Source organism: Prosopis cineraria, unplaced genomic scaffold (assembly GCF_029017545.1).
Source record: "Prosopis cineraria cultivar Desert tree isolate PC_DT_omini unplaced genomic scaffold, ASM2901754v1 PC586, whole genome shotgun sequence".
Classification (NCBI taxonomy): Eukaryota; Viridiplantae; Streptophyta; class Magnoliopsida; order Fabales; family Fabaceae; genus Prosopis; species Prosopis cineraria.
In genome coordinates, this window is record NW_026555911.1 from 21,485 (window position 1) to 32,533 (window position 11,049).

The 11,049-nt window shown below is 29.8% G+C and overlaps 1 protein-coding gene across 1 annotated transcript; it reads left to right on the forward strand.

Moving 5' to 3' along the window:
* Positions 1-4,053: 4,053 nt before the first annotated feature.
* Positions 4,054-9,636, forward strand: LOC129297678 (ent-kaurene synthase 5, chloroplastic-like). Its single transcript, XM_054936021.1, has 13 exons — positions 4,054-4,143; positions 5,449-5,504; positions 5,623-5,908; positions 6,006-6,186; positions 6,430-6,647; positions 6,746-6,865; positions 7,466-7,692; positions 7,808-7,920; positions 8,029-8,127; positions 8,226-8,447; positions 8,545-8,686; positions 8,799-9,044; positions 9,139-9,636. Exons 1-13 carry the CDS (start codon positions 4,101-4,103, stop codon positions 9,454-9,456), a joined length of 2,271 nt encoding a protein of 756 aa, XP_054791996.1. The 5' UTR covers positions 4,054-4,100; the 3' UTR covers positions 9,457-9,636.
* The last annotated feature ends 1,413 nt before the right edge of the window (positions 9,637-11,049 follow it).

An 11,049-nucleotide genomic window follows, 5' to 3' on the forward strand; every position in this document is an offset into this window, starting at 1 on the left:
AATGCCCTATTTAATAACATTTTAAAAGATCTAGTATTTAATTTTATTTATAAATATGATATAATTTTTTAAATAATATTTATAAAATTATCTTTCTTAAAAATAATATTATATTATTTTTTAATTTCTAAAATTATAGATTTAAAATTTTACATATTTTTAATTTTTATATTAATTTGGTGAGATTCTGGAGAATAATTTATAAAACAATTTTCCAGTTTGTGAAACAACCAATCATCGTTACCATAGCTGTCACCTCAACTACCAATCAACACTAGTGCCTCGCTAGACAGCAATACGCGGGAGTGGACGCACAGGATCCTGAATCAGCGGGATACAAAATGTAAAACTAATAAAAAGAAAAATTAAAATACTGTCTTAATTCTTCTTTTAAACTCAAATACATTCCACCGATTCTGTTTATGAATTATTTTTATTAATTTTATTAATTTTAATATAAAAAAATATAAAAAATAAAAGTGCACAAAATTTTAAATATATTTTTATATGATAAATTTAAAAATAATATATATTATTTTTATTTTTCATAAAAAATAATTTTAAAAATATCTTTTAAATATTATTTAAAAAGTTACATCATAATTTATAAATAAAATTAAATAAATTTTTAAAAAATACAACAGTTGCCCATAAATTTTTTTAAATTAAATAGAGGTACTTTCTTCAATTTTATTTATAAATTATATTTAAAAAATTTTAATTATTAATTAATTTGGGTTTGAAATCTGTTAATGAAATTGTCGGCTTTCGCATCCATCACTTGTAAAATTCTTTGATATTTAAAACTTCTTTTCAAATGAAATTCTAAATTTTTGTCATTATATAAATAAATATTATTCAAAATAAGATAAAATTAGAGTTATAGAATATATGAAAGTATGAGATATTAATCATTTAAAAAACATTACAAAAAAAAAAGAGGCAAAAACATTATTTCATAAAATTATGGGTTATTCATTGTGATCAATAATGCATTCATCACAGCAGACCACATTGACATTGATTTAATTTATATAATAGTTAGCGTTTTATACATAAATGATAGAAGTAATTTGTTTTAAATTTTAAAGTTTATGATTCAAGATGCTACTCACATAATAATTTAAAATATGTGGCGTTCATTAAAAATAACACATCAACAAAGGACTATTACATTATCATTTTGATTGGGCCCCATAAAAAGCTCTTAGTTATATCAAACTTTTCAAACAAACTAGAATGTAGTTGAGTAAACCTTAGGTCATAAAATTCTAAAAGGGCAAGTTTAAGTCACTAAAGACAATTCATAAATCATTCAACAACTTAAAATCAATATTGATTGGACAAAATCAAGAAGAAATGTGTTTTTGGTTTCCTGAATAAATGAATGAAAAATAAAAATAACTCAAATAAGCAAACAAGTGAATTCTTTAAGTTTTGAATCCATTCCCCATCATAGACTCCCTAATTCAATGAGCTCAATCCCTATGTGACTCAATTGACAAAATAAAACTCTAATGACCACTAGAACTTGATAGATATGGCCTAGACTAAGACACATAACTTTTAAATAGTTGTCAAATTTTAATAAAATAAATGACATTGAATTTTATCTTACTAAAACTTTGCACTAACATTTAGAACAAGTCTCATTAAAAAAAAAATTATGTTCTTTTTTTAATTATAATTCATTATACATTGATTTTTATTTGTGATTAATTCTTTTGAGAGGAAGCTGAAAGTGATTTTTTCTTTATTTCATGATAAATTAAATTTATATTATGATTAATTCAGAAATGTATAAAGACCGCGCACGGGTGCCGGATCTTCTTGCAGCAAGTTGGGATTAGGCCAACCCTGCATGTTTGACAATGAGTTTGGTCTCGTCTCGAAAAACAGCTAAAATAAAAAATAAAAATTTATTCATTATTAAACAAAGTTTAAATGAATTTTTTTAATTCTTAAAAGTTTTCGTGATAAAAATAAAATCAATTTATGACATATAATATATCAAGAAAAGTAATACCATAATATTAATAAATCTCCATACAAAGAAAAAATACATATGTATATATAAATTGTATGTGTGTATATTATGATGAGCACAAATTTAAAAAAAAGCTTATCTTAAAATACTAATATATTAAGAGGTGTCCCTATCAGTTCTATTGCATGAGATTTCACTCTGTCTCTTGCCAATCTGAAGGATTTGTGGATAGTTTTTTTTAACACTAATGTCTTAATGAAAGTACCAATATCATGAGCTGAGTAAAAATTTAAAAAGAGTCTAATTAAAAAAAAAAAGAACCTTGGAAACTTCACCCTCAACTTAAAAAAAAAGGAGAGAGAGAGTTTAATTTTAAAGGAGTGTCTAATTTACTTTACTTTCACACAGCTATTGACTTATACCCACTTGTTCCGCTTGGATGAGACGGTTGGATTTTCCATGAGGATATGAACTGAATTAATAACAACCGCCAGATTAATATAATTGTCTTAGACGGAAGCTGAATGTAATTCTCTCTTTTTATTTTCGGTGCAGTGCCTGGAAACTTGTTTAATGCTGACCAAGTCAATCTCACCAGTCGCCACCAAAAATATTATAACATTATAATAGTCAGTTCATTGCATGATATTTTCCAGAACCCCCTTTGACTTGGTCTCCGCCCTATATAATAGTCAGGTCCTTTCCAGACCTACCTACAATTCCGGGAAGCAGCATGCTTTTCTTCCAAACTTGTAGGGCCGTATTTTGAACTATATATAAAATAAAACGAAAATATTTTCCACTGTGATGAAATGTTTTACTGTACATAATCTACCTTGGCTTCTATTAATCCACTTACGTAATGCGGTGTCAGTGAACAGAAAATAAATAGAGGAATTAATATTATCATAAAGTGCAGAGAAAAAAAAAAAGGTAAGTGTTACCTTAGTCCATTTACAGAGTCATATATAAATATACTAAGCTTCTCTTATCTGAACAAGCGTACATATACATTGATTGGATTTGAGGAACATGAAAAATACCCCTTTGTGCCTGTTGTTTATAAGTCAAGTTTAGAGGTGATTCAGTGTGTACGACTGTTTTTTTTTTAAGTTATAAGATTATTGTATAAAAATAATGTTTCATTAAATATTTTTTTCATATTATCCTTTTCTTCTTATTCTTTTCTCTCTCTCTAAAGTTATTAAATAAAGAGTACTTTTAAAAAATGATATTATTTTTTGAAAAAAATAATATTGTAAAATATATTTATTAAGTTTTATTGACATGATGGCATTTTTGTCTAAAGTTATCTTATAAATTAAGATGAAAGGGATAGCAAAATAATGCACAGATAGTAGAAAGGGGAAAAAAAAAACCAGAGAGAGAAATGCAGTTATTGAATATTTTAGTATGTATTTTATAAACACTTTTTTGTATACCAAATACTCCTCTCTCTTCTTACCATAACACATCTTTTAGAAGAGATTGATTGATAGTCCTTAATATAAGGTATTACATTTATCTAATATTATCTTTATTTAAACTAATTAATTATAAAAAAATGTAATGTGAATTTAAATTATTTATTTAAATATAAATAAAATTAGAAATTTATTTTATTTTCACACAATTATAGACTTATATTACTACGAGGATATGAGCTGAATTAATTACAAGCGCGAGATTGATATTTGTACTTCTAGTGCGGTGCCTGGAAACTCATTTAAATGCTGACCAAGTCAATCTCACCAGTCACCACCAAACACATTGTAACATCATGATAGTCAGTTATTGCATGCTTACATCATATTTTCCACACCCCCTTTGAATGCCCATCCCAAGATTGAAAAAATTACGCATCATGCAATTCCAAAAAAAGAAAAAGAAAATTAGATCAGTCAACAATAGGCTGCTTTCTCCATCATGATTGGGGGATTAATTAGAAAAAATATTACAAGACAAAAACAAAAAAAGGATATTTAATTAATTATCTAGAGTGTCTCTGTCCTATATATATATACACACACACACACACACACAAACGAGTGTGAAGAGCACCAGACGCTGCGCAGAAAGAAAAAAAATTCCTTCTGCATTTTGTGGGCAACCAATGTCTCTCTGGCTCCCTCGCTTCCTTCCTTCGGTTTCTCCAGGTTCTCGCTCTCCACTGTACTCATTTCGTTTCATAAATTAGGATGCTTTCAACATGTTTCATGCTTTTTAAAAATTAAAAATTTATTTATTTTTCTAAATTTGATGAAAAAATATTTATTTTTCCTAGTTTTATCCTAGCTTGTCCACAATTAACACCCATAATTTTTCATATGCAAGGGATTTTTTTTTAAAAAAAATAGTTCATTTAGTAAGGGTAAATCAGGAATTTTCTTCTTTTTAAAACAACATCAGTAATTTAAATAGGGATAATGCAACTTTTAGTCCTTTAGATTTGTTTCAGTTATCAATTTGATTCCACAAATTTAATTTCTATCAATTTGCTCCCTTAAATTTACTTTGATTATGAATTTCGTCTTTATTGTTTAAAAAAAAAGTAATACTATTAAAATTTATTGACATGGATAATAGAATATTAATGGTAGCTATGTATATTAATGAAAAAAAAGTATAATTATTTAGGCAAAAAAACAGAGGCTCTAAAATTTTAAATACAAGAGAATAAAACACATTGAAAGTGATTATATATTAATAAAAATTAATTAATTTGAGGGTTAATTTGTTTTCATTTAACTACATATTATACATGTAAGGTTATCAAAATACTTTAATTTACAAATTAGATTATTTCGAGAATTAATTTGTGTTTTAAAATTTCAAGAACTTATATGATAATTTTAAAAAAAATATAAAGGATCAAATCGATAAAATTAAATTTGAGGGATTGAATCAATGCATCTCCATGGTTTTGGTGAAATTGTTAAAAGGGACTAGAATATAGGACCGGAGGGAGTGTATTTTTATGATTGATTTAATTAATACGTTTAAGTTTTAAAAATATTTCATTTCCAAATCTTCGTTGAATTATTACTGGGGGTAATATTTTGATTCCCAAATAAATCAAAGGTAGGAATAAATGAAAAAATAAATTCATGCTATAGACATTCTTGTTTATAATTTATAAGTTAAATCATCATGAAAACCCTCCCTTAGGTGACCAGGTAGATTTTAGGCCCATGTTGTTTTTACTGGATTTGAAATGAGTCGAATTGTTCATGGTTATACAGAAAATGTTGACTGTTGCAGGATTTAGATGCATATATGATATATATATCTGAAATGACTCTTCTTTTCACATTCGCACAAGCATATAATTTGAATTAATTAAATTAATCTTCAAGTTGAGAAGATCACTGTAAGTGGTGTTTGTGTGTGCTTTTTTTTTTTTTTTTTTGCATCACCATTAAGGAAGCCTAATGTCTTGTTTGTACTTTCATTTCCACCAGCAACTTTAGATGGATCAAATGCAAAGGACAAAGTTCAGAGCAGACCTAACAATGATGTATAACATATCATCCTTCAATTTCTTGTATCTCCAAGTAGATCTAATTAATTCTAATATATAACAATTATTTATAAAACAACAATAATAATAAGATGGTGAATTACATTAAATGCAGGTATCAGAGATGAATAAAGAGAGAATAAAGAAGATGCTTAATAAAGTTGAATTGTCTGTATCTTGTTATGATACAGCTTGGATGGCAATGATACCATCACCTTCTTCTCTGCAAACTCCTTTATTCCCTAAGTCCCTAAAATGGTTATTAGAGAATCAACAAAAGGATGGATCATGGGGTCTTCCTAATCGTGATGAGTTGTTGACCAAAGACTCCCTTCTATCATCATTGGCTTGTGTTGTTGCACTTAAGCAATGGGGTGCTGGTGAACAACAAATCAATGCAGGTATTGATATATGTATGTATATGAATAAGATATGATGCTTGTCTGATTTGAAGAAGCCTATGCAGTGAAATAATTGGGACATTCTCTTTTGTTGAAGGACTTGGATATATTGAATCAAACATTGCTGCAGCTCATGATGATAAGCAATTTTCTCCAATTGGATTTGATATTATCTTTTCTCATTTAATTGATCAAACCAGAAGTTTGGATCTAAATCTTCCTCTTGGAGGGAATTGTTCAGAGAATTTCATTCAAAAGAGGGAATCGGAACTCCAAAGGTATCATTTTTAATTTCATCCTGGTGCACAGAATGCTTCTTTAACATATATCAGATCCTGCAGTGTCTCATGCTTGGAAGAGAGATAACAATTCAATTCTTTTAACCTTTTGGATAATAAAACCATTCCAAGGGCATAAAGAGATTAAAAAATGTGTCTATCTTTTTTCATCCCATTTTACAAATTTCTTTTGATTCAATTTAAAAATCTGAAAGATAAGCATATATACACTTGTAATTGTAGTGGGTGGGGAAGCAAATCAGAAGGATGGAAAGCATATGTAGCATACATTTCAGAAGGACTTGGGAAGTCCCAGAATTGGGAAATGGCTATGAAATTTCAGAGAAAGAATGGATCTTTATTTAACTCACCAGCCACTACAGCAGCAGCTTTTATTCACATTAACAATACCCAGGGTCTCGATTATCTACTATCTCTCTCAGATAAATTTGGGGATGCTGGTAATTTTAAACCTTTGATGGACATGATTTCTTATGCATAACAATTTTTAAGACTGATATATTTGTTGTGTTTATACAAAAATTTATAACTTTTTCAGTTCCAACAGTACATCCTTTTGATGTGTATGCTCGACTCCTGTGGTTGATAGTCTCGAAAAATTGGGGATTAATCGCCATTTTAAGGAGGAAATCCAAAGTGTATTGGACGAGACATGGAGGTAAGTTTAACTATTCATATTTTTTCTTTCTGTGAGTGAAAGGCTTGAAATTGAATTTTTTTTTACTGTGGGAAAATAAGAAAATGGGTTGCAGAATTTAATCTGTTTTTCAATTTTGATTTTGAAATAGATTGTGGCAACAGGAAGATGATATATTTTTAGAACCCACAACATGTGCCTTGGCCTTTCGTTTACTACGTTTGCATGGATATGATGTTTCTTCAGGTTTGTGTCTTTTTTTTAATAAAAAATAAAATTATGTGTATATGAAATGATAAATAAAGAATGGCAGTTAATATCTAAAAGAAGAAATTAATGATAGTTAGATCTTTGATGAATTTTTTAAAAAATAAATTGCAAATTTCAATTTAAATAATTACACAAGAGTTTTAGTTATAAATAAAACATTTAAATTCTAAATGTAACTCTCAATTTGCAATTGAGATTTTTATCTCTACAATTATTTGAATCAATATTTATAACTCATTTTTAAAAAGAATTGTTAAAAACCTAAATGTCAATAGTTTATTCTTTTAAGACTTTACTGTTATTCTCCCAATAATAAAATAATTGGCTAACTTTCATATATGTTTATTTCAGACATACTTGGTCGCTTTTCAGAAGACAAATTTTACAATACCGTTCAGGGTTATTTAAAGGATGTTGAGGCTGTTTTGGAGTTACATAAAGCTTCACATATAGCATTGCATTCAAGTGATTTAGTTTTGGAAGAATTAAACTTCTGGACAGGACACTTTCTTGAGGAATATTTATCCACTTCCTCAAGAAATACTTATAAGCCAGCTTCTAATCGTATTGACAATGAGGTGCTTCCACACGCACATCTTAATCTCACAAATTTAATTTTGTTTTTCAAATTTCAACAATTTTAAGTTATTTTTGACAATTGACCTAAAAAATAATTTCCTATATTAATTTCAGGTACATTTAGCTCTGCGTTTTCCTCATCATGCTTATTTGGATTTGATAGTTAACCGAAGATCTATAGAGCATTACCAGGTTGATCAAAAGAGAATTTTGAAATCTTCATATAGGTACATACATTATAATATGGACCACAATTAGCTCCATTTTTTATGGGAGCTTCTTGAATTAGCATAATTTATTGACTTCGTATATATATTATGGCTCTTTTTGTTCAGTTCTATGAACCTCGCTAACAAAGAATTCCCAGAATTGGGAGCAGAGGATTTCAATCACTCCCAATTGTTATTTCGTGAAGAACTCGATCTGTTTAACAAGTTAGGATCTTTCTCAAGAACCCAAAATGTTTATTACATCTTTAAACATTGTTCAATGCCAGTTTGTGAATCACTGATAAGTAAATGATAACAATTAGGTGGTTTATGGAGAGTGGAATGGAGAAACTACATTTTCCAATCTCAAAAACAAAAGCTGCCTATTCCTTCTTGACAGTCGCTGCCACACTTACCTCCCCTGAACATCGCGAAGCACGTCTGGCATGGGCCAAACAAAGCTTGCTTGGATGTGTGGTCGATGATTTCTATGATGTTTGGGGCACTGAAGAGGAACACATAAACCTTATACAGTTGATGGAAAAGTATATATTTTGCAATGATGAACCCATTTATGATGTTCTCTCTTTGCACATTATATATATATATATGAGATTATATGTTTTCAACATTGAACTTCAGGTGGGACGTAGATGTCAGTAGAGAAAGTTGCTCCGACACGGTGAAGATAATATTCGTAACACTTAAGAAAACAATTTGTGAGACTGCAACCCAAGCATATAAAGTTCAAGGACGTAGTGTGTTGAACCACTTGATTCAGATTGTAAGATCACAATTATCTAAGTCTCAACTTGGTCTTCTTAATTCAATCATTACCCTAAATGAAGTATGCAGTATATATATATATATATATATATTACATGTTTGTTGATCAGACAATAGATTTGCTGCGGTCTGAGTTGAAGGAAGCAGAATGGTGCAGAAACAGGTGCGTGCCAAGTGTAGAAGAATATGAGCATAATGGAATTATATCAATGGCCTTGGGACCAATAATTATCCCTGTAATGTATCTTCTTGGACCCAAGATTCCACAAGCTGTCGTGGAAAGTGATGAATACAATAATCTCTTTGAGATTGTTAGTCTTTATGGGCGTTATCTTAATGATATCAATGGATACCAGGTGGTGAATCTTTTCCTTCCTCTTAACTATTTTTAATTATTACCGTGAGTTGTGACACAGTAATAATTGAATAAAATTGTGGATGTTCGTGCAGAGGGAAAAAGAACAAGGGAAATTTATCAACTCAATAAGCTTGCGGTTGATTCATGGGTGTGGGGTAGAGAGTGAAGAAGAGATCATGGAGAAGATAAAGAGGAAGATTGAGGAGAAGAGAAAGGAGCTGCTGAGATTAGTGTTGAAGGAAGAAGGAAGCAAAATGTCAAGAGAAGCGAAAGATGTGTATTGGAAAATGAGCAGATCACTTCACTTGATTTACAAAAAAGAGGATGTGATTCATGCAAAGGAGATGCCTGATGAGGTGCTCAACATCAGAGACATAGTTCTTAACAATCCCATCGTCTTAAATTTATAGATCACTTGTGGGATTTAAAAATTCTCTCATTGAATATATCCCAAATATGACATGAGTTCATTGGTGCCACAAAAAGAAAAGGTATATAGTTTTTCCCATCATTATTTATTAGTAAAAAGGTATGTGATTTTAGATATTCATATTGTATCACGAAGAATATATGTTTCACTTTCAAAGAGAAAATAGTTTACTTTGAATGTAAAATATATTCAAAATTACAAAAGAAACAAAACGAATAATATAGTAAAGGCATAATAAGAATTGAACACGGAGGAACCAAAAATTGGGTTGCAAAATGGTTGTATTGTTGATGGTTGTCCTGGCTTGGTTCATGGAGGTGGACACATGAAATGGGCCAAATTTTGTTGGGCCCATCACATAAAAAGTGACTAAATAAAGCATGATTAAACATTATTCACTCTACTTACTTTGTCGCCGTCATTGGCTCTGTTAGTGCACTCACTTTAATCGCTGAACTCACAAGCAAGTCCTCCGCTTCCTGTGTTGGAAGCACAAGTCCCGCGTGGAGCCCCAACAGACATCCCCTCCAACTTCATTATCTTCTCCTCCAAAGCTGGTGTCTGCACGTCCCCTCTAGGGTTCCTCACACCATTAAAGAGGAGGATAGACAGGGCTTGGCCTCCAAGAACTTTGATCTATTCATCAAAAAGTGTGGTCAGGACGAAAAGAGTGGTGTGAACACTGTATTTTATTTGAACATTTTTTAAAATTTAATAAAAATAATGATAAATAACCAAAAAAAATAAAAATATAAAAATAAAATTTAATCTTTTTTAGAATTATATTTTCAAAAAAAAATAATAGGGTTTAATTTTATTTTAACCTAGATAATCTTTTGTTGCTTAGGATCTTATTTCTTTTAGTTCATTAAAAATAACAAAAAAAAAAATACAAAAATAAAATTTAATCCTTTTTGAGGATTATATTTTCAAAAAAAATTAATAATCTTGCTTAAATTTTTAAAATCTCTCTCAAATTATCTCAATCATTTAAAAATATTGGGAGTCAACTTTTAAGAGTTAACTTTTCTCGCTTTAAATATTATTTTTCATTATATACATACATACATATATATATATATATATATATCTCACAAGCCTGGATGAAACGTTGATGGATCAGTGTTTCATCACAAGCCTTATGCGGTTCAGGTGCAGCTGATACACACGGAGCAATAACGTAGAAAGAAAATGAGCACAGACACAAGATTAGCCAGAAGCAAAGAGCAGAAAAAGAAGATATGAAGGCAGAGCCAAAGCTTCGGTTATGTAGCAAACAAAGAGAGAACAGAAGCAGAACCAAAGCACACTCACGAAAACACAGACTGCAGAAAAGCTTCATAGAGAAACGCGTGTAAACACTAGAGACAAACGCAGAAAAGATTAGACGTGAAAGTGCTCGGTCATGCAGAGAAAAGAGAAGAAACATAGCACGCACACACGCAAAGAAAAGGAGTCAGAGATGTATGCAGAAAAAGAAGCGCATGCACGTACGAAAAAGCAAAGAAAAACAGAGCTGGAGATGCACGTATGCGGATGGTAGTAGAAAAGAAGAGAGAGAGAGAATAAAAAA